The sequence below is a fragment of the Prunus avium genome, chromosome 1 (assembly GCF_965620075.1).
Source record: "Prunus avium chromosome 1, drPruAviu1.hap1.1, whole genome shotgun sequence".
In the NCBI taxonomy this organism is placed as follows: Eukaryota; Viridiplantae; Streptophyta; class Magnoliopsida; order Rosales; family Rosaceae; genus Prunus; species Prunus avium.
In genome coordinates this window covers 54,129,374-54,156,754 of record NC_142284.1, presented here as the reverse complement: position 1 = coordinate 54,156,754, position 27,381 = coordinate 54,129,374, and the positions used below count along the sequence as shown (strand labels likewise).

General features: G+C 36.7%; 3 protein-coding genes and 2 pseudogenes across 11 annotated transcripts; 3 read left to right on the top strand and 2 right to left on the bottom strand.

The window, feature by feature from the left end:
• Positions 1 to 1,947: 1,947 nt before the first annotated feature.
• On the top strand, positions 1,948 to 5,193 carry LOC110763774 (protein FAR1-RELATED SEQUENCE 6 pseudogene; annotated as a pseudogene). 2 transcript variants are annotated; one of them, XR_015826340.1, is made up of 2 exons: positions 1,948 to 2,299; positions 3,136 to 5,193. The product of XR_015826340.1 is annotated as a protein FAR1-RELATED SEQUENCE 6 pseudogene, transcript variant X2 (transcript). The 2 variants fall into 2 exon arrangements; XR_015826339.1 differs by having other exon boundaries at positions 1,951 to 2,309.
• Positions 5,194 to 5,738: 545 nt separating this feature from the next.
• VAMP711 (vesicle-associated membrane protein 711) lies at positions 5,739 to 7,713 on the bottom strand. Its single transcript, XM_021966629.2, has 4 exons — positions 7,244 to 7,713; positions 6,967 to 7,157; positions 6,700 to 6,863; positions 5,739 to 6,124 (listed from the first exon to the last, which is right to left on the bottom strand). Exons 1-4 carry the CDS (start codon positions 7,458 to 7,460, stop codon positions 6,031 to 6,033), a joined length of 666 nt encoding a protein of 221 aa, XP_021822321.1. The 5' UTR covers positions 7,461 to 7,713; the 3' UTR covers positions 5,739 to 6,030.
• A 3,171-nt stretch (positions 7,714 to 10,884) lies between these two features.
• LOC110763754 (putative lipid-binding protein AIR1 pseudogene) lies at positions 10,885 to 11,693 on the top strand (annotated as a pseudogene).
• Positions 11,694 to 15,715: 4,022 nt separating this feature from the next.
• Positions 15,716 to 21,814, top strand: LOC110763777 (Phox (PX) domain-containing protein). 5 transcript variants are annotated; one of them, XM_021966631.2, is made up of 10 exons: positions 15,716 to 16,295; positions 17,129 to 17,239; positions 17,938 to 18,036; positions 18,229 to 18,315; positions 18,557 to 18,665; positions 18,838 to 19,622; positions 20,162 to 20,332; positions 20,464 to 20,706; positions 21,056 to 21,250; positions 21,429 to 21,814. In XM_021966631.2, exons 1-10 carry the CDS (start codon positions 16,206 to 16,208, stop codon positions 21,618 to 21,620), a joined length of 2,082 nt encoding a protein of 693 aa, XP_021822323.1. In that variant the 5' UTR covers positions 15,716 to 16,205; the 3' UTR covers positions 21,621 to 21,814. The 5 variants fall into 5 exon arrangements, with proteins under 5 accessions (XP_021822323.1, XP_021822327.1, XP_021822325.1 ...); XM_021966635.2 differs by lacking the exon at positions 15,716 to 16,295 and having other exon boundaries at positions 17,946 to 18,036; XM_021966633.2 differs by lacking the exon at positions 15,716 to 16,295 and having other exon boundaries at positions 17,151 to 17,282.
• Positions 21,815 to 22,332: 518 nt separating this feature from the next.
• On the bottom strand, positions 22,333 to 26,447 carry APT5 (adenine phosphoribosyltransferase 5). Of its 3 annotated transcripts, none has more exons than XM_021966595.2 (7): positions 26,050 to 26,447; positions 25,808 to 25,918; positions 24,387 to 24,479; positions 23,594 to 23,743; positions 23,413 to 23,471; positions 22,891 to 23,005; positions 22,333 to 22,611 (listed from the first exon to the last, which is right to left on the bottom strand). In XM_021966595.2, exons 1-6 carry the CDS (start codon positions 26,138 to 26,140, stop codon positions 22,892 to 22,894), a joined length of 618 nt encoding a protein of 205 aa, XP_021822287.1. In that variant the 5' UTR covers positions 26,141 to 26,447; the 3' UTR covers positions 22,333 to 22,611; position 22,891. The 3 variants fall into 3 exon arrangements, 2 of the variants coding, with proteins under 2 accessions (XP_021822287.1, XP_021822288.1); XM_021966596.2 differs by having other exon boundaries at positions 22,891 to 22,963; positions 26,050 to 26,444; XR_015826073.1 differs by lacking the exon at positions 23,413 to 23,471 and having other exon boundaries at positions 22,891 to 22,963; positions 26,050 to 26,446.
• Between the last annotated feature and the right edge of the window lie 934 nt (positions 26,448 to 27,381).

The following is a 27,381-nucleotide window of genomic DNA, read 5'->3' as shown; positions in this document are numbered from 1 at the left end:
CAGAGGTCGTGGCCCCAATTGGGGAGTTATGGCAGCACGTGCTTCGGGAAGATCCGCTGTGGCCTGGGCTGTTCGTCTTCTGCTGGGATAGGGCCACGTCTGCAGTACCAAAAGTTTTGGACCAGTAATATTCATGGGTCGCATGATTCTAATGATTTTGCCGCTTTTTTGAGCATCGCATTTCTTCTTTTCTTTTCTTTTTTTTTCTTTTTCTACAAATACTTAGGGAGCTTTCCCTTACCGTGTACCGTACTTTTAGATTTGGTGTGCCAACTAATTACTTACAGTTTGCCCTTCGTGCTTATTTATTAGCTAAAATGTTATTTGCAAAATTAAAATTACAGATGTAGTTTAAGTCAGAGAACAGTGCACTTCATTTTCGTCCTCTAATATTAAATTAATTAAAATAATTTAGACTATCATTTGTACTAAAATCAAAACTTACTCTTAAACTCGTTTTACATTCTTTATTCTTCATTCCTCTTTTGATGTATTCTTTGTTTGTAATAAAAGGATAAAATTTTGGAAGGTTAAACCATAATTTTTTGGCGCGATGGTTTAATAATCTTTGGTGTTAATGCATATATAACTTCGTGATCATGGTATAAGACATAGCTTACAACCTTTTTAATTTGGGATTATACTTTTGTATTTGAGATTCCCAAATAATCAATCAACGATCATATATCTGTTTCTTAAGAATCAAATTCTTCAAAACAATAATGTAACTCAATAATTAAAAAATAATAAAAATAAATTGACATCCGCTTCAAACCTAATTTAATTTCAACCTATACATGCAAACAATTTTTCACACATATCATATTCCATTCGGTATCTTAATATGAGTAAACTAACACTCCTTGGAATTTTTTATGTTTTCACAAAAATCTATGAGGTTTCAAGAATTACACGAACACCCCATGAGGTATCATAAAACCCTTTTTCGTTGATTTGTCGTTTAAAAATTGATGATTTCATTAAAAATAATAATAATGCAAATGACAAAATTAACCTCAATAAATGCCCGTGCAATCTAATCTCAAAGACTACCTTTGTCATTCTCATTTGTATAAATTTCTTATATAAACTCATTAATCTTTGGAAGAAAAATCAACATAAAGGGGTTTTGTGAAAATAATTTAAAACCTCAGCGGTGTTCATGTAATTTGTGAAACCTTAAAGAGTTTTATAAAAACACCAAAAACCTCAAAGAGTGTTATTGTAAATAAGTCATCCTAATATTATATATCAACCATCATGGTTTCCACTCTTGGTAACATGACAATACGTATCTAAATTGAAAAGCCCACAAAATGAGAGCATTAAAATAATAGTCAATGTGGAAACCAGTGGTTGATCAAAAATTCCATGAAAGCTTCACAAAATGAGAGATTGGTGATACAATAAGACCAATGATCATTTGGTTTTGTATTATTATTCTCCACTTTGTTAAAGTCTTGGGGGTCTTGCCAAACTCCAAAATATGACCTCCTTTTATTGAAATTAAAATACTCTATACTTATATAATGAGGGATGCTACCCATATAAATTGTCTTCAACATTAAAACATATAATATTTCACCAATGAGTACGAGTAGAAGTTATAAATTTCAATCTATTTTGTCGCCACCCACAACTCAAGATTCTTTTTATTTAGAGAGATTCCTCAATGCGGGGTTTCGATGTAGAATACAATTGAATAGAGCATGTGAATGCTTACAATTAGAGAAAAACTTAGTCGTCACGAATTCATACTCATTTGCTGTCTCTTTTCTCATTGACGGTACACTTAAGGAAATACAGAGAGAAAGAAAGGGAGTATGAGCTTGTGAGATGCAAGCTTTTATCCCATAGTTGAGTGTTTGAAAAGCCTTTCACATATCACATTATTTTCGAACTTAAAGCAACCAAAAAAAACATTTGAATAGAGAATTTGCAAATTACACACTCTAAATCAATATCCTTTGGATTGCATTTCCAAGTACATTGTCAAAGATAAAAATCTGGTGTTTATTTTATTTTATGAAAGAGTTTTAAACTACGAAAGGGTTGCAAAATGTTTATTTTATTTGTTCTACAAATCTTCTAAAAAAGAAAATTGAAAAACCCTAGAGAAAACAGTATAACTGTATAATAACGTTGAGCCCACGTGTCAGCTCGCAGGGTCGATAGATTTGTGGAAGCTCCGTAATCCCCAGTGTGACTCGCACTTTTCCTTCAGCAACAGCCAACTCGGAGCCCTGACTCAGCCCCAATTCCTCTGACAGTTCATTACCCGCCTCGCCGATCCGACCCGGTAAATCGCTGTAAGATCGCCTAAGCTCTCACTCCATCATCCTCAATTTTATGTGTTTCTGCATTTAATAATGGGTTAAATGGATAGTTTTGACCTTGGACTTCGATTAGTAAATTGTTTGGATTCCGAGAAAAGGTGGGAAAGTAAAAGAAAGTTAAATTGCGAACCTGTTTGGGCCTGAAATAGTGTTTAATCTGTTTGGTAGGTTAGAAAAGCAAAAGGGTTAATTTTGCGTTAACCTCTAGCGCTTTTTCTCTCTAAGTAAGCGCCAAAGGAAGCAAATTCAACGAAAGAACGTCTTTCATTTTTTTTTTCTTTTAACATTTTTTCCCCATTAACAAGCTCTGGATTGTCCATTTGATTCTGGAATTGTGAATTGGTAAATCTTTGTTGTGGAATTGTGTTAAGTAGTTTGAGTGTATGAAGGGTTTTAGCCTTTTACATTGAAGATTTCTGGAAATACTTGCTTGAAAAATTAGCTCAAAGTGATGATTTTTTCACCATTTTACAATATTTGATTTTACTGTGTCTCACAGGGGTTAAAAACTAGTTACCCTTTAGTTCTTTTAGCACAATTTCTATTGAGAGGGGTGATAACATACTAAACTCACACATAGTACACAAATGATAGAACTTGAACCCATGACATTTCTTTTAGCACATTTGCTTCAAACCACTACACTAGTTTTTGGAAGAAGAGGACAATTGTTGTTTTTGGATCATTGTCAAACTTTATAAGAGAGTTTGACAAATGAATCAACATTTGTTGGAAAAGTATCTTAAATTTTTTAAAAGTTTTTGTAAAAATTCTTGTCTTCTTATGTTTGCCATTTCAGATGGAAGAAGTTTGTCTCAATAGTGAGCCAGTATTTGAGGAAGGTGATGAGTATGAGTTAGAGGGAGACTTCATTGAGCATGACAATGGAACTGGGGAAACACAAAGAAGAAAGGACCCCCCAGCACCCACAGTGGGTTTGGAGTTTGATTCTTTTGATGAAGCCTATGATTTTTACAATATCTATGGTAAAGAACAGGGCTTTGGCATCAGAGTAAGCAACTCATGGTTCAGGTCAAAGAGAAAAGAGCGGTATCGAGCAAAGTTGAGTTGCAGCAGTGCAGGTTTTAAGAAAAAGAGTGAAGCCAATAATCCAAGACCAGAAACAAGAACCGGTTGTCCTGCCATGGTAGTTATCCGACTGGTGGACTCGAAAAGGTGGAGAATAGTTGAAGTAGAGCTTGAACACAACCATCAGGTGAGTCCACAAATCAAAAGGTTTTACAAGTCACATAAGAAAATGATCCTTGCTGCCAAAAGCGCACAACCGCTGCCAGAGCCGGTGACAGAAATTCATACGATCAAGCTGTACCGAACGCCTGTTATGGATGTTGGGAGCAACGGATACTCACATTTTACTGAAAGTGAAGGTTTGAATTCTATTGATCTCTCTAAGCACTTGGAACTTAAAGAAGGAGATGCTCATGCAGTTTACAACTACTTTTGCCGCATGAAATTGATGAACCCTAATTTCTATTATTTGATGGATCTTGATGATGACGGGCGCCTGAGGAATGTGTTCTGGGCGGATGCCAGGTCCAGGGCTGCATATGGCTACTTCTGTGACACAGTTGCAATAGATACAACATGCTTGTCAAACAAGTATGAAATCCCCCTGATTTCATTTGTTGGTGTTAACCACCATGGGCAATCTGTGTTGTTAGGCTGTGGCTTCCTTGGCCATGAGTCAGTGGAAAATTTTGTTTGGATGCTCAGGGCATGGCTTAAATGCATGCTAGGGCAGCCACCGCAAGTTTTGATTACTGATCAATGCAAGCCCTTGCAAATTGCAGTGTCTGAGGTTATCCCAAATGCTCGGCATTGCTATTGTTTGTGGTATATCATGCAGAAAGTTCCGGAGAAGTTGGGAGGACTGAAGGGCTATGAAGCAATCAAGAGACAATTGCACAAATCAGTCTATAATTCATTGAAAATAGCTGAGTTTGAAACTTCGTGGGCAGAAATGATCAAATGTCATGAACTGGGAGAGAATAGATGGCTTCAGATATTGTATGAAGATCGGCAAATGTGGGTTCCAGTTTACTTGAAAGACACATTTTTTTCCGGAATGATCCCTATCCAAGAAAACGAGAGCTTAACTGCATTTTTTGATGGTTATGTACATAAACATACGTCGTTTAAGGAATTTGTCGATAAGTACGATCTAGCTCTGCATAGGAAGCGCATGAAAGAGGTGGTGGCAGATCTGGAGTCAAGAAGTTCAAGCTTTGAATTGAAGACGAAATGTAATTTTGAAGTGCAGCTATGTAAGGTATATACAAAGGAGATTTTCAAGAGGTTCCAGTTGGAGGTTGAGGGGATGTACTCCTGCTTCAACACGAGGCAGGTGAGTGTGAATGGCCCTATAATAACCTACATAGTCAAAGAACGAGTTGAAGTTGAAGGAAAGGAGAAGGAAGTCAGATGCTATGAGGTTTTGTACGAAACAACACAAGTCGATATCCGATGCATCTGCAGTTTGTTCAACTACAAAGGTTACCTATGCAGGCATGCATTAAACGTTCTAAACTATAACGGCGTGGAAGAAGTCCCATCGCGCTACATTCTGCCGCGGTGGAGAAAAGACTTCAAGTGCAGGTATCTTCTGCATCATGGCTCCAGTAATATTGATGTGTATAACCCAGTGTACTGGCATAATCATCTTTATAAACTCGCCCTTCCGGTTGCGGAAGAAGGGGCACAATCTGAAGAACATTATAAGACTACCTTGCAAGCATTGGAGGAGTTGTTAAACAAGTTTCATCTTGTAGAGGATACCCTAGTGTAACATAGAACAATATATATTACTTAATGTATACAAAGATCTCTTCTCTCTCTCTCTCTCTCGCTCAATGAATCCTTTTATCCTTCTTTCTGGCTAAGGCAATAGAATTAACTCTGTGACTAAGAAACTGTTCTTAGCATTAGTGGACAGCACATGCCAACTAATAGGTAGATAAAGTCCAGAAGCCTTTTGTTCACTGATTCAATTTTAGATAAGGCCTGCCAACCCAGAGAAATCCAAGCATACAAGTTATCAAATAAAAGTTCTTCTGATCTGAGTGCATTTTGAACCGCAGAAGTAACAAAATTCATTCTCTATGTTTCATTCTTGACTTTCTAATCTCCCTCATATTTAGCTGCTGCTTTGCCTACTCAAAAATAAACATGAGACTGTAAACAATAATAATGCACATCAATACGGGCAACATACTTTTTTTTTGTGGTCAATATACGGGCAGCAGACTTGAGTAAAAAGTAACAGCCGATTACTGTACAGATGTGGAAGATAGGCAAAACCAAAAAGAAGATATCACCCATGTGTCTCACAAGTTGCAGTTTGTCGATGAACATAAATTTAGCTCTTCGGACAATTAGTCCAAATTCACAATCGAATAAAACAATTAGATAAATGAGACCAGCCACAAATATAAACTCATCAAGCTATGGTTTTAAGAAACATACAACCTTTTGGCCAAAAAAGAAAAACAAACATACAACCGGAACCAGTTCAAAACTCCCACGGGCTAACACACACAACTGAGCCATTTCAAATCACATAGAAATGACACTCTGACACAACTTACAACAGTGGAAGTTTAAATAGAAGAATCCCATATACCCAGAAGAGGAGGAATATGAAGAGGAAGCACATTCCAGTCTCACTTGTTTCTCACTATCGCTTCAAGCAGGAGGGTAGTGCAAGGCCATGGCAAACAAAAGCCAGCACAACATAAATTATCACCAGCACAAGGAATATCAATGCAACCCTGCAAGATTCAAAGCATCTGGTAAGTGGGGGCATGCAAGTAATGCATTTGCATAATCATAATTACACGAAGGAAAATACTCTCGTGCCATACTATCTAAACAATAAACCATGGTTTGAATACGTAGTTGAATTGACTTGACAGTCTACAAATGGAACACACCATACTGTCTGACATAAAAACATTATCATTACATAAAACGCTCTTTCCAGAAAATCTGACCCAATCTGTGGTTTGAATACCTAGTTGAATTAACAGTCTAGCAAAGTAACATGCACACACTTGTGGTTTGAATTTGCTGTTGAATTGACACTCTAGCAACATAACATGCACAAACGGTGGTTTGAATACATAGTTGAATTGACACTCTAGCAACATAATATGCACAAACTGTGGGTTGAATAACCGGTTGAATTGACAGTCTAGCCTAACGTATGCCACACTGTCTGACATGAAAACATTACCCATTACGTAAAACGCGAATCTTACAAATCATAAGTTGAAATTTCAAAAAACAATTTGGTAATTTCGAAATTACTCTTTGAGCAATTGAGATTTGAGTTCAGAAACCATACGTGAGCTTGACATTTCTCCACCACACAGTGCTTCTGAAACGGCGAGCTTGCTTTCTAAATCGGAAGGTATTCCCTTGCATATTAGCAGTTTTATCAACCAGCAATTCCAAGCGATCCCCTCTTTCTAAAACTTTGTCAATGTTCTCAATCATCACATTTCGCACCTACAAATTCAAAAAAATGAAACAGAAATTGAAAATGCATTCAAAAACAAAATCGGACCCATAATTGAACTTAATAAATTAGTGACAAAGTTGAAACCTTTACCTGGCTCATTTCACCTTTGAGGCGATTGATCCTATCGGCATTAGGATCATTGGTGTAGTATTCCATCTGCTGGCTCAAAACCCTAGAAAACTCATCGTTCATGCCGTATGCCTGAGCCGAATGAACAGCGCGGCCATAGGTCCTGACGAATCTCTGATGAATGTCTTCGAGGAAAGCGAAAGGCATTCTCCCTGCACAAAAAAGATCAAGAATTGAAAATTTGAGGAGGGAAAATTGGGGGAATTGGAGGGAAGGCATTGATGAAACGACGACGTACGGGCGGCGGTCTCGTCGGCCATACAGAGGACGGTGAGGCCATCGGTGCGCTTGACGTGGAAGATGTAGCGATCCTGAGAGTAGGAGACGTGGGTGTCGCTGTTGCCGGGAATTTTCTCGAGGATTTGTCTGGAGATTGTGCTCGCGTTCGTCGACGTGGCGCTGAACTCCGCCAGCACCACCGATCCCCGTGCTACCAGCGCGTACAGTATCGCCATCTCTCCACCCACCAACCACCACCAAGATCAGCTCAATCCCTCTCCCTCTCTCTCCCTCTCCCTCTCTCTGTCAAAACAATTACAGTGAGCTCGTGGTGATGGCGACCAACTTTTCCCCTTTTGGTTCAGTTTCACCTCAAATCAAAGCCTTATTGAATCTTCGAATATGAAAGTTGAGAGCGCTCCCTCTCTCTCTCTCTCTCTCTCTCTCTCTGTCTCTCTCTGTAAACTTTTTTTTTATTTTATTCTTTTGGCGGAAAATGGGTGAAATTATTGTTTGTACTGGTGGCCTATTGGATTGGTATCAAACTGAGAAACAACGAAACGATAATTGGGCGACATGTGGAATGGGTCTTAGTTAATTATATGGCCAACATGTGGAATGGAGGTATACGCTTCATGTCCACCGTTGATGCAAGCGAGTCCTACAATGCATCAACAATTGACATTCACTTATACGAGTGCCAAACAACTGTAGCTAGCACATCTCTACATGCAATGGGCTATCAATTGGAGTATGTCTCCTAATCAATTACGCGTGATAACTTTTTTATATGACAGAACCTAATTAATTGAGAATAACAAAATAATATTATTCCCGTGACATACAATTACAAATGATTCTCATCAAATGGGATTAAAGATTAACAATCTAACATTTCAAAGTTTTTAATATATTTATCAAGATTTGCTAAATATACCTGTCCATTTCTATATGGGTGGACTGTAGATTGAAGTGAGCCATCCAATATTGAGAAGTTTCCTTCTAGGGCAAGTCTTGAAGAATTGGATTTCATGTGTCATGATGTGTACAATAATTTTTCTATAATATGGGGCACACGATTGGATGGATGATTCCAATTTCAAATTGCCCATGCGCTATTATTAAGAGAATATTGCTTCAAATTATTCAAATACTAATTAAACTTTAATTATTCACACATCTAAAAAAATAAATTAAATTTTAACGGAGTTATTATTGACACTCCAGAAAAATCATCATCCACTCTTCACTTTATCAAAACATAGAAAATAAATTACAACTAAATGAGTGCATGATGGCTTTTTTAACGCGCAAATAACAATTCTCAATTCTACTTTTTCCAGAAAAGTTTAAACAGAAAAAAATAAGGGGAAGGAAGGTGCTATAACAAAGGCAAAGAAGCTTCGGCTAGCTACAAGTACAATGCCATTTTGTATATATATATTTTTTAATTTTGAATTGTTTGGGCGGCCAGCGCTGGTAGTTGACAACTTGAGTGGCCCATATCCAAAGCACAAAAAAGGCGGGTGTTGTGATGGTCCCACGTGTATGTGTGTGATCTGTGATGTGCCCGCCTTAAATATCAAAATAAAAAACCCGCCTACCAACGTAAAAGGTCTCTTTAACACACACTACAGATATTTCTGGGATTTTGTCATTTTAGGGTCAAATAAACCAAAATAAAACGCAGAGTAATTTTTATTTGAATTCATGTCTTTGGAAGCATATATTCATCACTATCTTATGGAATCAAACTATAAATCAGTATAGTCAACTAAATGGATCATGTCTAATTTCTTAATGTATAGTTGCAAGGGACTTGCATCTCGAGTGTTAACAGTTCTCTGCATTCTTGAGGTTCTGTGTTTGAATCCCCTCTCCCTCAATATCGCTTGTATCAAAAATTGATACACAAAAAAAAAAAAAAAAAAAAAAAAGACTGCAACCCATGTGTGCAACCCTTATTTATATATTTTTCCTCATGTGATGTCATATGTAGGGAGAAAGATACCAACATAGGGTGCATATACCTGGCATGTAAAAGCCCAATCCAACTTCATTTTCATGAATCGGCTCATATTTTCTAGGCTTCCTTACCCATCCCAAATCATAAGGAAAATTTTATTCCAGCTCGTCTCGTCCTAGTCCACATTCAAAAGCTGGTTCCAACAATGTGCACTAAGATAGATATTTATCATTTAATTAGTTATTTTATTATATATATATATATTTTTTGTAGGTAGTTTTATGATGTCTTTTATTATTTATGTGTGATTTTATAATTAATTAGTTTACTTTTGGACCAAGTAGCCTTTGTGCCAAAGTCTTGTAAAGCCTATAAATAAGGCTAATGTAATAGTTGTAGGGGAGTTTTAGGTGATGATTAATGAAATAGTTTATTTATAGCATGGATTTGCTACGATATATGTGAGTTTGCACTAGCCCTAGAATTCGGTGCTCGTGTGTATTGTTGATGAGCTATGTCCTGACCTCGATCCCCATCACTTATACTCTCTATATAGTCAAGGAGGTGAGAAAAAGGAAGGGGCCTAAGGCTTAGGCCGGCCCTAAATGTGAACCAGAGTCATGTAAGTTTCCTCCCTCCTTGATACGCATCTTTGTACATAACATATCTTCTTCAGTGGTTGACATGATCCTTTTGTCAAAAGTCTAAGAAGTTCATAGGTTTCGGCCCCCCGAAAAAGAAAAAGAAAAAAGTGTTCGTAGGTTTATCTTCTGGCTAAGGCCTATATTTGATAAGATTCAGAGCTATGGAATTGTCCAAACTCCTTTGTAAGAATTGGGACCCAAAATAAATATCACTTGCCCAGAAAATAGCAGCCTTGGGCACGCTTGGGCCTAGCAAACAGTATATTGGGTTATTAAAAGCCCCACCACACAATCCCTGCTCCTATTTTTGGTGTAGTATTGCGAACTTTAAATTATACAGAGAGGATGATCGAATTTGGGTTCATGGAAGCCGACACACTGTCTTGACCAACTAACCTAATCCACATAAGCTATTGTCTGAATATCCGATCCTTGTTAGAAAATCTTGCAATTACATGTAAATCCCACCATAATTTCGAATGTACATCAACTCTTTACAACATTGGCTGAAACTGAAATCTGGATTATTTTCTGTACAGAAAAAAAGTGGAGCTCCATTGCCTATTTTTTGAAGAAAATTCCAACAGTAGCCCCCAGCCTCCGACAATTGTATCCGTCCCATGTGAACCTCACGACATTTCTTTCAATTATTGACATCAGAATATGCCAATACAAAAGAAAATAAAACGACCAGAAAGCCAAAAGGGCCTTCATCTTTGTCACAACCCACAAGCTGGAACCCATTTACTGATGATGTATCCACTGCAATTGCTTTCAATGACTAACTTATGGTATTTTTTCTGCAGCACCCCAAAATAGGTTTTGCTATTGGCATGCAATTGTTCCTCTTTTCCTCTTTTTTATTTTTATTTTATTTTTACACTTTTATGGGATGTACATGCAGAGCCTCACATTATTTGTTACCAGAAAAGCATTGAACATGTAATATGTAGAAAATTGGCAGCAGAGGGAACCGAGATTCTGAGAAATGAACAATTATTTTATGTTAGTGGAACATAAAAGAAAAGATCAGATCATTGACTTCTCTTCCTCACAAGCATACAAAAACTCCTGCTGTACATTATCATCCATTTTCATTTCTCTTCCACTCAATCAGATTCTCAAACCTCAACCTCACAATCTGCCTTTAAAATAGGGACACCCTTCATCAAAACCTTAAACCACTTCAGCCATGGCTTCCAACAAGCAGCTCTCTGCAACCATTCTCATCTTTTCAATCCTTTTCTACTCATCAACATTCTCTCTTGCTTGCAACACCTGCAAGCCTCACGCACCATCACCCCAACCTGAAACTTGCCCAAAAGACACATTGAAGTTGGGGGCTTGTGTGGATCTTCTAGGACTTGTTAACCTTCCAGTTGGGACCCCTCCTACAAGCAAGTGCTGTGCATTGCTTGATGGCTTGGCTGATTTGGAAGCTGCCCTTTGTCTCTGCACTGTCATCAAGGCCAATGTCCTAGGGCTTATCAACTTGGATGTGCCAGTTGCATTGAGTTTGCTTGTTAGTGCTTGCCAAAAATCAGTGCCCCCTGGTTTCAAATGTGAATGAGAGTTACAAGCTCTTAGTACTATTTAAAATTGTGCTGCATTAGATTGTTAGGATGTGTGAGGTACAGTGTTGTTGTTGTATGTTGCTAATAGTTCTAATGTTGGTTTTTTATGCCCTTTCTATTGCCTTGTTTGTTCCAATTTCTAGAACAAGGGGATTAATTATAATTAATTAATAGTCTTGTAGGGCAATGCCTAATTTGTTATAATAAGCAGCCAAGCCTGTTTGCCTGTTTTCCTTTATTGTTATGTAATTGTTGTTGTTTATGTAATTGTTGTTGTTTATGTAATTTGGTGCTATGAATTATGCATTTTAGCTGCTGCTTTAAATCGCTTGTATAAGCAAATATGGGCTTAGTTAAGATGGCTAGAGTGATAGTTTAAAATAGATTATCGCTTGTATAAAGTAAAAAAATCTCTTTTGTACCATGGGATATTTTTTTATTACGGAGCTTCACTAATATACCCAAAATATGGGCTAAAATTATATATATAAAAAAAACCCATATATAATGCACTTTAGAAACACACCAAAAACTCATTTACTACATAAGATATTGGTGTTGAATTGGCAGATTTGGTTTTTTGGCAGATTTGGGCAGATCTGATTTTTCTCTCTCAAATCCATAGTACAAGGGCAATATAGGTATTTTACACACACAAATAAACTGAAAAATAACTATTAAATTGAAAAAATTGACAGCTGTCGATTTTTGGGTTTTTTTTTTGTTTGTGTGTTTATAGTTTTTAAATGGTATAGGATTTCTTTATAAGACTATGTCTAAGATTGGGTATATAACTAAATTTGTATTTTTATTATACATATTAATTAGTTCAATGGATGAGAATTGAAAATTTGATTAGAATGAAATCTGAACATGAAATCTTGCCCGGATCCCAATATATAATTGGACATTAAGTCTGGTACGATTGCATAGCAACCAATTCAAGAAAATCCAATTCTGGCTATAAATGGCCCTAACTTCCGTGCCAGTCAAGCTATAAGAGAACCATCAACCATTTATATCTGAAAGAAGAGCAAATATGAGAAAAGCAAACCTCAGAAGCTTTTCTTTTGAACTTTCTTTTCTGGTAAGTTTTCTTTTGGGATTTTAAAACTATTCCCTACAACCTACTCAAGAAGAGAAGGAACTTCGAAGGGTTAATCATATTCTTCATCACACACACACACGACTAAAAAATTGGGAGGTTTGAGAAAACTAACATCCCTAACGTCACTGCTGGTTTATATATCCATACATGAAAAATACTATTCATCTCAAGTTTTCTTTTATGATTTTTGGTAGTACACGTAATATCTTACGTGAGAATCCACGTGGAACGCATTCTCGAAACACTTTATGAATGTTGTGATGCACGTGGAGTGCATTCTCAAAACACTTTCTAAATATCGCAAGCCACGTAGAACGCATGGTTGAACCACTTATCTTTGCATTTATGTACTATTAATCGGCGTGAATAACGAGGTCATTAATAAATTGATTAAGCGAAACATTTCATAAAATGAGGGATAGAGTGGATATTGAATTTAGTGTTAAAAGTTTTAGATATGGCTATTTCCATGCATCTTTTCTAGCATAGTGATACTGATGGCACATAGAAATAGACTTATAGAGATCTGATATTTAAAATTCGGTCTGGAAAGTGAACATAAAAACATCATCAAAGGTTCTTTCTCCTCCCTAAGTTAATCAATATAATTAGTTACTGATTCAACCAGCTGCTTTTGATTAAGAATGACCAAAATGGCAGTGCCAAGTGGTGGGTCCAAATTGTGTTTGGTGCTGATGTGCTAGAATGTAAGTGGTAGATCATCAGAAAATACTGACATTTTGTTCTATAAATAACCTCTCAGTTCATCAATCACCTACATGCCTCCATTTTTTCCCTTTCCTTCTTCAAAATCAGAATAAGCATCAGATGCTATGCTAGAATTGAGAAATCATGTATCCCATGAATCATAAGTTGAAGTTTTCAAGTGTGTACAGATGATCCTCCTTGTGATTTTCCACAGCTTTCTTGAACGTCTGTGCCCCTTCAGGAACTATCAGATAATTTTCATGCAGTTCCAATAGCACAAAGACAATTCAAGAAAGCTGTGAAACACCACTGGCAGGATCTGAATTGGTCATAAAAAGATTCTCATCTTCCTTCTACAGCTCTCTCTCTCTCTCTGCCCTCCAATGGTTAGTACTTTGCCACTGCAATTCTGAAAGAAAATCCTCTTCCTCGCTCTATAAAATGTAAGCTTCTGTGTTAGCCCTTTTCTCCTTTTAGCCCTTTTCATGCAGGTGGTTTAAATTGCAAGATCTTGAAAAGTTAGTCACAGAATTATATTGCAAGCAATTAAGAAACATATGATCAGGGAATTTGTAAAAATTTCTGTCTAGTTTTTTACTTTTCTTGCTGCAGCTCTGGAAACTCCAAAGTGCCTTTCCCTTTGCTTGATTCCTTCCCTTGAAGAAAATGCCACCTAAGGTAGACTAGGCACTGATCAGAGCCTCAAACTTGTCATGTTCTTCCTAATAAATATATTATTAGGCATTGCTTGAATGTCACTGTAATTGCACTGACAAATAGGCTGGTTCAAGGGAAGTGCCTAGAAAGGCAGGAAGCCTAAGCTACCACCCCTGAGATTAGGCCTGGTTTTATGCTGTTATTAGCTCTTGTAGCTCTAGGCTTGCATGTACATGTGTTTCAGTGTGTGACCAATTGTACAGATTAATTAATTGTTTTTTCTCTGCATTATCATTTCCGATCAATACTCACAAAATCAGGATGTGAGGGTTGAAATTCATGACCATATGTAACAGTTAGTGCAAAATAATAATAATAGAAATATTCAAAAAAAAAAATTCCCCCATGTATAAACTGTTAGTGGAGGATTAGTTACTTACTTAAGTAAAAATTTACCTTTGCCACGGTTGTTGTTGATTCTCCCGCACTCTTGCATGAGATAAGAGTGCCGAGAGTGAGAATAACAGTTCCCTTTATATATCGAGATGATTTCTTTTGTGAGATAAAATGTGGTGAATATGCGTATACAACAAAGTTTGATGGTAATTAGTACAAGAAGTGTTTTCTTCACTTTGGTTTGTGGGTATATATAGTAAAATAGAGCCCATGATTCCTGGGTATCAATCCCAAGCACATTTCTTTCACACTGTAAGTGAATGCGTGTGATGGTTGCAGCTGCAGCAGCTGAGTACTACAGAAAGGGTGTGAAGTCCTTTTGCTGAAGCTCAGGAAACATGGGATCTTGTCTTGCCTCCTCTCTCTTCATAGATTATCATGACCATGGAAGCTCACACTTGCTTTTTGATTAAAATTGGGTTGGAAATTTTTTAAAAAGCCAAAGCTTTGGGATTTGTTTTGGATCTTATTGTCAAAATCTCATTTTTGGGAACAAAGGTGAGTCAAAAGATAAAGAAAGGAGGGTCTTTTTTTGCCATCTATAGACGGCAATAAAAGGTGAATGCACATACAAATCTTTTGAGATTTTTGGTTTGTCTCTTTGGCAAAGTTATGTTCATTTGTTTTGCTCTACTTTTTGAATTTGGTCTCTTATGAAAAATGGAAATTTTTATATAGACCATTAACCTCAATCATCTCAGTCATTTGCATTACAAATGGAATTTGGTTTCTATGAAAAACCTTCGCCTAACATTTTATTATGGTATTCTGCTAAATTCTTTCACATAGTCTAAATTGTACCTCTTAACATGAATTTCTGGCACGTGAACACACAACCAAAGGTGGTTCAACAAATGGTCAATGAGAAAGACTTGGCAAGCTTGAGGGTACCCAATTAAGCCTCAGAGCCATTAGATTGTTCAATTTTAGATGCTAAGTTGATGGATAGATAGAGCAAATAAACAAATGCAACTTCATGGGCCAATCTATACATACACAAAGAGAGGCCACACCTACCAATTTTTGGGCTCAAATGAGTAAAACAAAAAACCAAAGCAATTTTCATGGGTCAAGCCCAAATGAATCAAGCCAACAGATTCAATAAAATAAATAAATAAATTAGATAGTGGGTTGAATTGATTATAGAACCCTAAACACTACCAAAAGAAGCATTCGGTGCCAATGCCATGAAGGCCCAAGGGTAATAAGGGGTTTTCACTCAACGCAAAGGTCCAAAGTAGCCTTCTGCCTGCTTCTCTGTCCCCGCCGTGAAGCTCAATGCAACTGCAAATGAAGACAGTTAGGTGAGACTGTTTAATATTACCAAAAAGGAAATTAAAAAAATTATTTAATAAAATCAAAAAATTTAAAAGGAAAAAAGAAAAAGAAAAAAGAAAAAAAGAGAGGTGCGATCGGTGGTGGCCTTTCGAATCGAATACTGACAGACTCTCTTTCCAGAAAGAGAAAAAGAAAGAGAAAGAGAGAGAGAGAAGACTCGCAATTCGGAATTTTTTGCTACAGAAGAAGAAGAAAGAGAACGAATCGAAGCTGCAGGTGATACGCAACGCTCGCGGCTCCGATTAGCCACGTTGCCCATTCTTCTGCTAACGTGCGCCATCGCTCTCGCAGTGACGACGAGGCGGGCAATGGAAATTGTGCGGAGGTCACCTGTTTCTATTTCTATTTGACCGAGAGATTCTCCTTGGCCGGCTCGTCCGATCCGATCATCAAAAACCCTAGCCCCGTCTCTCTTTCCCAATTCTTGAGAGAGAGCCTGCGATGATCGATTTCAATTCTTAGAGAGAGAAAGTGAATTCTTGAGAGAGAGAGAGAGAGAGAGAGAGTGTGTGTTGTAGAAAGATCGGAAAATGCAGAGACGGAGTCCTCCGAAGCACCGGCACGATGGGACTTCGCCGCTGCCCCTTGGGATGGATTGGAGTCCTCCTCCGCGGAAATGGGTTCGTTTGCTTTCGCTCTCTTCAATTCCATTCATTTCAAGTTTCATTTAAAGTTCCTCACTTTCAATTACATTCTCATTGGGTTTGTAAATTCGAGCCTTTCGCTTACTTGGTCTAATTTTAAGCTCATTAATTTCTAATTTAAGCTTTTAAATATTAGTTTAATCCTTTCTTTTATACAATCGATCAGTTCATTAGTTATATTGGTATGCACCTCCTCAAATCTGTTCTCTTACAGTTTCAGCAATGCACTCACATTTCTTGAAAAGTTTTTTACTTTTTAATCATCTCTAGGCATTCAATTCTTACTATTACTTTAATCATTCTTGCCCAGGGTTCCATCTAATGCCAATGGGTGTGACTTCTTGGACTCTGTGTGTTTAGATTATCTACGCTTTAAATTTGAACGCTTTCTTGTTTTTTTTTTCTTAGCTGCTTTCCACTTTGGCATAAAAAATTTCTCGTAGCCCAATTTATTCACAAGTCATGCCACTTATTAATTAAGATTACAATTTTATTTCTTCATCGAGCAATCTCATAGCATTTAGGAATAATAACCATTAATTTTGCAAACATAAGTTGAGGTGGATCCACACTGAAAAAGAATTGCTTTTCTGTCATTTTATATGGTGGGTAGTTTTTTTGGGGGGGTTAAGCGAGCTCTTCACCGGAAAGAACAGATTTGACCTTTTCTCAACAGTTGCATTTCTGCTCTCCAGTGTGGATAATTGTTTTTTTCCCCTTTTACCATTATTGCACTATTTATTGTCAATCAAAGTTGAACATAATTTCTGGGTATCTTCTAATCCAAAAGGTTCACATTCATTTTGCAGAATGGGCGGGACACAGTTTGGCCGCATGATCCTCGCACAGGGTGGAGTTATTGTGTCATTATACCCTCTTGGGTTGTCCTTCCAAAATCAAGAAATTCAGATCCCGTAGTGGTATTCAAATTGAATGACTCTCCAGTGTTTATCTATGCCCAGGGTTAGATGTTGTTTTATATCATCTTTTGGGATCCGAGTACAATTAGGAAATCTATGTCCATGGTTGAACTTTCCATGTTGAAGCTTTGAATAATATGGTGGTTGCCTCGTCCACAAGTAAATTAAATATGTTTAATTTACTTCATGGTCTTTTAGGTTTCAGCAATGCATTTGGGTGGTATAGCAGTCAGTTTGGTGAACATAAAGTTGTATGTGATCCTGTAGGTGCATTGTCATTCATCATTGACCTTAGCAAGTCTTCCTTGTATTACATTATAATGTTTTCAGACTCTATTCAAAAATAATGTTTTCAGACTATACAATGTAATCATGTGGTATAACATTTGTATGATTTTGTGACAGGCTTGATGACATTGATTACATAGATAATGAGCATAGCAGTCGAAATTAAGATTCCCATTTGAATAGGTCTAACTTTTTCGGTTGAATGTGAATAAACATATATATATATATATATATATATATATATATATATATATATATATGTATGTATTAGTTTCTTGTAAAATAAACATTTACACTACCTGCATGCAAAATGGTTATTTCAAGCTGATACTTTATCTTTTAGACTTTCACATTTGTTTACAGTCTATACCAGTCTTTTGCATGTTCTATTGTAACATTTTAAGGGACAGTTCTACAGGGTTCAGGTTGGTGTACAATCACCAGAAGGTATTACGACTACAAGTGGAGTGCTAAGAAGATTTAATGATTTTCTGAAGTTATTTAATGATGTAAGTACTGACTTCAGACTGTCATATTCGGTAAAATAGGTATTTACTTTATGGTAGTATGGTAATTCACATCATGGTGGCTACTTGACTGTTCTCTGAGCACTCTTTAAGGAAATGTGTTCATGACTTTTTCTTTTTAAGTAAACTAATCAAAGGACGCTTATTATTTTCTTTGTGTGCTGTCACTTGCAGCTTAAAAAGGCATTTCCCAAGAAAAATCTACCACCAACTCCACCCAAGGGGCTTTTGCGGATGAAGAGCCGGGAACTGTTGGAAGAGGTAGGTGAAGTGTTCTATTGCTTAATCAGTTTAACATGAGTGGCATTCAATGGAAAGCAAGAAACTCCCTCGAGTTTGTTCATATTTACATAAGGGATGATTAGTCTCAAGTCTTAACTGAAAAGTAATTTTTTTTTCAAGAAACAGTATTATTTGCAATCTTCAAACATGGGCTGTGCATACACTCGTATACTTCCGAGGTGCTGACTAATATTTCTAAGAAGTTTTAGTTTTGTTGCAGAGAAGGTGCTCTTTGGAGGCTTGGATGACAAAGCTGCTTTCTGATATTGATATATCAAGAAGTGTTGCAGTTGCATCCTTTCTGGAACTAGAGTCTGCAGCTAGGTCTTGTATGTGACTACCTTGTGCATTAAGTGTTGTAATACATCTTTATCTTGTGTTATACATGTTCAGTTTAGTGATATGGGATGTCTAATGAATCTTTTTCTATTTCACAACTTTCAAAATTAGAATCCTTTTGTAGATGCTAATGTATCAGTTCCTTGTCATAATACATTTCAGCATTCCAAGATGCAAGTCAAAACACTTCAGAAGTGAATTCACTTCAATCGCCTTCCAATTCTGCCTTACCTGTCATTGTTGGTAGTTCATCAATTGCATCAGATTATGGAAGTGATACCGCTTATGAGACATCTGAGCTAGGAACACCTAGGCTAGCAAGGGATGACAGTTCTGAAATTGGTATCGAAGATCTTTTATTGGATGAAGATTTAACAAGCCCAATAGAAAAGCTTGTGAAGTATGGCATGACCAATATTGACGAAGGACTGTTTATGGGACAGACTATACTAGAGCAGTTGGAAGGCCTTCCTAAGCATAAAGTGCATGCAAGAAATGTCAATAATGTTATAGGGAAGGATACATATAATGGAAATGCTTCTAAAACTTCAATTCAAGCTCGTAATGGAATGGAACTTTTCTCTGCCCCAGAGCATAGTAAAGTATTCAGCCATTCTCGCAAGCTCTCAAATGAAAGTGTGGGAAGTGATGTTAGTTCTCAAAGAGGTAGTGAAATGTCTAACTCTGGGGTTCCAAATTCATCTGGTGATGGTTCTTTCGACCTTGTTGGAGGTGCCGAGGTTTCGAGCATCATGGAAATTCTTGGCAACGCAGAGTTACAAACTTCAGGTGGCACTCAGGTAGTTCTCCCGTTAGATCAGCGGCATAAATTAAGCAGGGTTCTCTTGACTATGCAGCGAAGACTAGTCACGGCAAAAACAGACATGGAAGATCTTATAGCTAGGTTAAATCAAGAAATAGCAGTGAAAGATTACCTCACAACAAAGGTATGTCAATTTAAATAAATCATGCTTTTCGTGGTGTCAATTGTTGGAGTTATATTTTTCTGGGCTGTACATGAACTTCTTGATTATATCTAAGTTGATTATTTGTAACTTGATATTTAAAATAAAATTAAAAATTAAAAAGTACAGTTTTAGCATTAAGAATGCTCAATAAGAGAAGTAAGCCATTATAAACAACCTGTAAGAGAATGTTCTTTTGTCATGTGCCAAGAGCACTAGGAATCCTGTCATAAATTCGTGTCTAAAATTCTTCACTACGAGTAATCTATATATTTAATAAATGTGCAGTATCCAGTTATGAAGTATGCTTTGCTCACATACTCTCAGAAGATTAATTGGCATAATTTTGCGTGGTAAATCTTAGTTTGGTGTATTGTGTAAGAATGATGAAGGCAATAGCTGCCACACTTGTGAAGTTATAAATGTTGATAAAAATTAGTTACAGTTGTCTGCTGATAGAATTCGTACACCTTTTGATTTCACAGATGGATTTCATGGCCTAATTGATTGGGTCTCTGCAGGTCAAGGATTTGGAAGTTGAGCTTGAAACTACTAGACAGAAAAGTAAAGAAAATCTGCAGCAAGCTATTTTAATTGAGAGGGAAAGGTTTACCAAAATGCAGTGGGATATGGAGGAACTCCGGCGGAAGTCATTGGAAATGGAAATGGAGTTGAAGTTGAAGTCTGAACAGGTTATAATTCCTAATGTTTGTCTTGTCTACTTTTATTATGTCTTCTGCATCTGTCACAGTTTTTTTCTTTTGTGTCGGTTTGCATCTGTCATTTGTTAATGATTTGGGATTTATACGTTGAATGGTACCAGGAAAACAAGTCGTTTGCAGATACAACAAAAGATTCCACTGTTCAGGAGAAAGACATAATGCCGCAGGAGTTGGATCCTTATAAGGAGCAGCTTGAGAATTTGTCAAAGCGATATGAAGAGCTAGAGGCAAAATCTAAAGCAGATATTAAAGTTCTTGTTAAAGAAGTTAAATCCTTACGCAGTTCCCAAAAAGAACTGAAGCATGAACTCAGTAAATCACTAAAGGAGAAATCTGAAGCTGAGGTAGTTTGTTACCCTTGCTAAAGCATTGTTAAATTCCCACTATTTCAAACTAGTTCTTGTTGGGTTATTGTTTTGAAGTGGTTCTGCTTTCTGTTATTCTTCTTAACAATTGGCTTCCTTGCATTTTTGTTATTTCTTGCATTTCTGTTATTCTTCTAAGATAGATGTTTGCATACAAGAATAGGACGTGTTATCATTTTGCATTCTAAAATGTAAATAAAAAGTCCATTCATTTTTCATGGTTTTCCCAAGTAACTTCAATTAATTGATATGTAGCAGATGAGTCAGAGAGTAAATTATTAATGAAACTTTGATGTTCAAAGCTTTCTTTTCTTTTTCTATTTTTCAGAAGCTTCTCCAACAGGAAAAACAAACAAGCAAGCTTGGAGAAACTGCTAGAAAAAGATTGTTGCATGACTGCAGGATTCTTCATAAGCAGCTTCAAGAGTGTAATATCAATTTTCCTGAAGACCCGTCAATGCTACCAGAGGCTTCAGATTTGTTGGCAACATCAGACAACCGTATTAGCCTCCTACTTTCAGAGGTAACTTTTATTTCTTCCCCGGTCTATTTTGTTTGCCACTTTTTATTTTCTGGCATCTTGTCACATTATTCAACACTTCAATTTGGCCCGGCTTCTAAAAATCTTGAACTTAAAATTCGTTTGTTGCTAGCCTTCTTTTTAAACCATATCTCAAGTAAACTTTGCTTCAATTGATCAGGTACAACTCCTAGCTCAAGACAATGGAGCCACTACTGATGTTGTTGAAGTTGACAATTTTGTTGATGATACAAGAACAACAGATGATGAGTTCAGGAAGATGCTTGCAGACATTTTTTCTGAAAACGCTAGCTTACGGAAACAGGTGAATAGTGTTATACGTCAGGCTTGCAAAATGGACATCCCATCTTGATGCCCCTCAAGACAAACTTCACTCATGAGTAAGTAGGAAAATGTAGGGATGAATATTGTAAATTTTTTTTTTTTCATTAAAAAAAAGGAATAATCTGAGCCCTTCATCATCTGTTGTTTCATATAGCTCTCATCACACATGGCACTCGTTAAGCTTGTGGTTACACATATACAAGTCTCAAGAAAGTTTGTGCATTCTCTGCATTAGCACAATGTTTTATTCTTCTGTTTTTCAAGGGCATGAATAATAGAAAGAGATGAAAGGAAATTACTAGTGGAAAGCGGTTTCCTTTTCGTATTGGCTTAGAGATTGAAAGCAATTTTGCCCTAGTCTATTATGTGCATGATTTGAGAACTGGATCCGAAAATACTTCTCAAATTTTTCGAATGCCAGTAACATTTTTTGTGCTGGTTGTTTCGGGTTAAACAGAAACTTTTTGATTTCTTCTTTCGCAATCGTAGTTTTATCAGTTAACTTGTATATCAATAATAGCACTCAAACAAAGGAACCATTTTTCTTTGGCCGACTACAAATGTACCTTTTCAAGCCACGCCATATCTACAAAAGGTACCATGCAATTTGGGGAAGAGAACAAAAATGTGCCCCTAGAGGAGATAAGATTTAGCCTTTATTTGGCACGCATGCTTGTGATGTCATACGTCATACGTGGTTGGCTTTACCCTCTTCAGCAAAACAAAATAGCACAGAGATATATAAATTGAAACATTTTTCATTAAAACGTAGAAAAAGAATTGCATAATGCAGCAACAAAGGTTTCCCATTTTAATAAGAATAAACCAATCTCTCAAAACAACATTTGTTCATGAATTTTGTTCGAAATGGCGAATGTTACACAGCAATCTACAAGAGATGCAGACGACGCAATGAGCTTTGTGCAGCAGAACTAAGTCACCCAAGACATTCATGGCCTCTTTTGCTCAAGTCAAGCATCATTGTTTCTGCAGTCAGCCCAAGCAGAACTAAACCAGATCTGCATGAATGAAGAAATAAAGAATTAACTTGGAGAACTTGTAAGCATGCCGCGGATTTTACTATGGTCAGTCGTCTGCACGATTTCTGACCGTTGATGAGATGCAGGTCCCATATACATCAACAGTCAGCCATAGAAGGCAAAACACGGCTGTCAGAGTATCCAACTGACTGAACTTTTTTTTTCTTTCCGAAATAATGAAAAGATATCTTTCTTTTTTTCTTTTTTTAAACTCGACATACAATTTTGAATTGCCAACTAAGGACAATGGTGCAGTACCTCAACAACAGTTATCTATCTCGCGTGGCTCCACAAGGATATAAAGTGGCTTTCCATTAAGCCTGCACTGTCCCTGAAAGGTCACAATCATCAAGAGCAGCTCAACTGCATAGCACTTGAGATAAGAAAAGGAGTATGAGAGAGCATGAGTGGCTATGCACTCAATACACAATGCTTTCAAACTTGAAAATGAATAATAAAATGCTCCTCACACATTAAAGAATACCTCCAATTTTTGGGACAAATTATGATTTGGTCCTTATAGTTTGTCTGAAGTTCTACTTTGGTACATGTAGTTTCAATTTTCGTGATTTTGTAATTTGAGGGCAACCTACCCTCACATTAGCCAATCACGTTGTAATTTCATTAAAAAATAATGGCGAAATCAAGTCATTGTCCTAAAATTGCAACAATTACTAAACTACATGCCTAAAATCACAAAAAGCGGATTTCCAGCCAAACTAAAAGGAGCAAAATCAATACTTAACCCCATTTTTAAGTTGATAAAGGCTTAAACTTTACCTTAACCTCAGGCAAACCAATAACGCACCCGCATTCGACCACTTCAGCCCCTACACGTTCTAGAAAAACAGATTTTTTTTTTTTTTTTTTGGGGGATGATGTGAGTTTCAAGTTGGGTAAAGAAGCAGTAGAAGAAAGAAAATGAAGAAGAAATATCACAGGCCTAATAGCAACCACTCACCCAAAAGTGTTATTGCTGCTGACAAGGTCCCACCTGTAGCTATTAAATCATCAATTACCAATGCACGTTCACCAGGCTGAACAGCACCAACATGCATCTCCAGGCAATCAGTCCCATACTCAAGCTCATATGCTTCTGAAATTACTTCTCCTGCATAAGCAGCATCTGAAGTGAAGACTAAAGTACATTGAATGTGAAAAATGCAGGTACGAAAAAGACACCGAGAGATAGACCCATGGTTGTATATAGCTAGTCGTAGGGAAGAAGAATTCCTGATGTGGACGTGCTGGTGGTTTAAAATGAATTCAAAGGGTTTATTCTTTTCTTAAAGAAACAGCTAGATCTGGCTAAGGTTCATTAGATCAAGATGCTAAGGAAAGTTTCATTTGTCCACCAAATAAGAAATGAATCAAGTATTTTGAGACATTGGCAAGTGCACAAGACTATAATTGATTGAATCACTCTAGCTTTTATTTACATATTAAAGATGTCTTTTACTGATCTTTCAAGAAATTAGCTTGCTGACCCTCGTGAAGACCTAAATGAAAGTAAGCAGTGGATAAAGCGACATTACCAGACATTAAAAAGTATGGCCAAGCATATTAAATTATGCCCACTGTTTACTTCAACTGTTGGTTGAATTTTTAGTAGCCTAAATCAGCCTTTCAAAGGCTCAAAGGACACTCACTTTATTTATCTACTTCAAAATTTTATTAAGGTGGACTGAGTGCAACAGTTAAAGAGTAATTAAACCCTTGACTTTCAAAAAATTAGCAGAGCTAAAGTAGCATACCCGGCAACTTTCTAGGTTTACGTAAAGGGACAAACTTGGCGCCAATAGCTAAGGCAATCGAAGGACCAAACATGAACCCTCTGGCTTCCACTCCTGCATTTAATCACTAGATGAGAAGTATGCAAAGCAGACCACCAAAAATAAAGGCAATTATGTTAATTAGATTTTCTAATCAAGGTCACCATCATGCTACTATTGGGTAAACAATACAACCAACTTGAGAAAATAGTGAATGATTAAGGCCAATAATTGAGATAGTCTAACGACACAGACTCATTTCAAACAACCTTTTTTTTAACAATGACACTCATGTGCCTGTTCATCTGTCATGAAGACAGCAAAAAAATGAAGAACTCCACTTGGAGTTAACCATCAACATCAATAGCTAGCTTTCTTCCCTCACTTAAAGTACCGACAAGAACGTAAGTTTTCAAGGAGCACAAAGATTGATCTATGCGGACAATTGGTCCTTACCCTTCAGCTCAGGAAATTAACTATGACAATGTGGTACAGCAAATGACAGGTTTAGAAAAAACCAGACACAAACATACACAGAGTAATAGTAAACGTGCTAGTCACACAATATTGTTGATAGGATAAGTTTGAGGTCAACAGCTTACTGATTGATAAAAAGAAATGTAAGGAATTTTTTTTTTCAAATGGCAAAAAAATCCTCAAAAATCAGAAACAACGTTCCGAGCGACCAAAACTGCAGCAATGCAGGAGAAAATGCAAATAGCTTATTATTAAATGAAGTACCAAGAAAAAAAAATTGAATTTCATGAAAACCTTCTTTAACCGTATGGCTAAAAATTGATAGAACTGCAGAAATGGGCTTAGCCAAGTTGGCTAGAGCGGGTGTGCTCCCCACTATGCACCCGAGTTCGAATCCCCTCCCCTATAGTTTAGATCAGATTAGTAGAATATCGCTTGTATCAACAACAACAAAAATTGATAGCACTGAGCTAAAAAAATCTGTCATAGCTCCAAAAAAAATCCCAAGGAAAAGGAACTAATCTGCTCTGCTGTGAACTTGTGATCACATTACATTAGTGTACGCCACAGAACAGAGTAGTGTATTTCCCCACGGATATAATTCTTGAGGGGGTTAAATTGGAGAAAATATTTTCAAATCAATAAGTGGTCATATTAAACTAAGATGGGTGATACTGTGGATACCCAAAAAACAAAAACAAAATCCCATATCGAGCCCTTAAAAATCATCCATGAAATCAACAAGGATTGCAGCTTCAAAGACCAAAATATATCTCCAAACAATCAAAGTAGCAGCAAAAGCCAAACGAAAGAGTCAAAGATAAAGTACCATCCTCTGTGAAAGAAACCCACAAATAAACTAATTAAGCCCGCATTTCAATATCCAAAAAATTAATAAACCTTTAAAAAAAACTTAAAAAATGTACCGGCAACAACAGAGATGTCCATGTCTCTGTAGCGATCAACAAAAATGTCGACAGTATGCTTGAAGGCCTTGTGATCAAGCAACAATGTTGTTATGTCTTGAAACATTATTCCTGCCAACATGATAAACAAACAACAGCCTTGCTTGATCAAACTAAACAAACAAACACTGACAGCTAAAAAATAAATAAAATAATAATAAAAATATTACCCAACAAAAAGAAGAAGAGAAAAAACAAGGAACCTGGTTTTGGAAAGTGAGGCACAACCCTGATGGCTTCAGATATTGCTTGGAGCCTTGGGTCTCCTTTGAGTCCATTTTCTGCTGCAAACATTTTTTTCTCTGGTTTTCTCTCTCGCTCTCTTCAAACTTTTTGTTTCTGGGTCGAATTTATCTTCAAACTTCAAACACTTCAATGGCTTTATAAATCTTTAGGCTTTTGTTGCCTTGGCCCTTCTCTCTCTTTGTTTGCTCTAATCAAATGGGGTTTTGGGTTTTGGGTTTTGGAATTTGGAATTTTCCCTCCTAAAACTGACCTGAAAGCTCAAATCTTTCTGTGTGTTGTGTTGGGTTCTGTATGAGAGAGAGAGAGAGATAGAGAGAGAGTAATTGCCTGCTAGTGGTTTTTTGTTTCTTCATTTATTATGTTGGCCAAACCACAGAACTTTGGAAGATACGTAGGTGAAGCTGATGGTGACGCGGTTTTAATGCACGTGTACTGTACGCAGGTACCACAGTGGTGGCCTCCCCCCTTCCCCCTGCTTGACACCCAGGTTCGAAACCCCAAGGGTTTCTTTCCTCCCAATGTAACCAAAAAAAAAGTTGATGATGATGCTTCTTTTCAAGTTCTTGATTGAAATTCAAGAGGTCTTAACAAGGAAACAAACAAGTTTATGGTCAAATGTCATGTTTGCATTTATATATTTTGCCACAAATGAATGAAGAGAGTAGCATCATTTGAGTTCTTCGCAAAATTTCAACTTTTTTTAATCACATTATTAAAACGAGTGTTATTTATACTCATTTACAAAAGTGAAATAAATCAAGAGAAAAGTTTGAATAACGCTTTTGTAGTTTCTGTTTCAACGTATAAAAGTGGAAAAAATTAAGTGAAAAACATGAGTAACGCTTCCCTAATTGCCGTTTCAAACTTATTAAAGTCCCCTTGCTGTAGAGATTATTATTGAACAATGAACATGTCAGGTTTATGTTTCCTGTTTCAATTTCCATTTCAAGTTAAATAAATTTTCTTTGTATTGCTTAAGTTATTTATAGAAAAATACAAACTTGAGTAAAGAACAAACTATTTCCATATTGAAAATTATATTATTATGTAATGATTCTGTAAAATGTATATCTATTGTAGATAAAACTTGTTTATCACCTATTTTATTAGTTGTGGTGAAACCAAAAGATGATGTGTAGTGAACATATATAAACTTATCAATTATTAATTCATGAGGGGATGGTAGCAAAAAATAAAAAATAAAAGTATCACGCGCCATAATTTGAAGTAGGAAAAAGGGAGGGAGAGAGAGAGAGAGAGGTCTGACTTGTGGATGTTTTTCACTGTTG

Coding starts and splice junctions, on each gene's coding strand:
- VAMP711 (XM_021966629.2), bottom strand. CDS start 7,460: ATGGCGATACTGTACGCGCTGGTAGCACGGGGATCGGTGGTGCTGGCG. Junction 7,158..7,243: donor GGCCGACGAGACCGCCGCCC/GTACGTCGTCGT, acceptor TTTTTTGTGCAG/GGAGAATGCCTTTCGCTTTC. Junction 6,864..6,966: donor TCAAAGGTGAAATGAGCCAG/GTAAAGGTTTCA, acceptor TTGAATTTGTAG/GTGCGAAATGTGATGATTGA.
- LOC110763777 (XM_021966631.2), top strand. CDS start 16,206: ATGCAGAGACGGAGTCCTCCGAAGCACCGGCACGATGGGACTTCGCCG. Junction 16,296..17,128: donor GTCCTCCTCCGCGGAAATGG/GTTCGTTTGCTT, acceptor TTCATTTTGCAG/AATGGGCGGGACACAGTTTG. Junction 20,707..21,055: donor AGGAGAAATCTGAAGCTGAG/GTAGTTTGTTAC, acceptor TCTATTTTTCAG/AAGCTTCTCCAACAGGAAAA.
- APT5 (XM_021966595.2), bottom strand. CDS start 26,140: ATGTTTGCAGCAGAAAATGGACTCAAAGGAGACCCAAGGCTCCAAGCA. Junction 25,919..26,049: donor GCCTCACTTTCCAAAACCAG/GTTCCTTGTTTT, acceptor TCATGTTGGCAG/GAATAATGTTTCAAGACATA. Junction 24,480..25,807: donor GGACATCTCTGTTGTTGCCG/GTACATTTTTTA, acceptor GATTAAATGCAG/GAGTGGAAGCCAGAGGGTTC.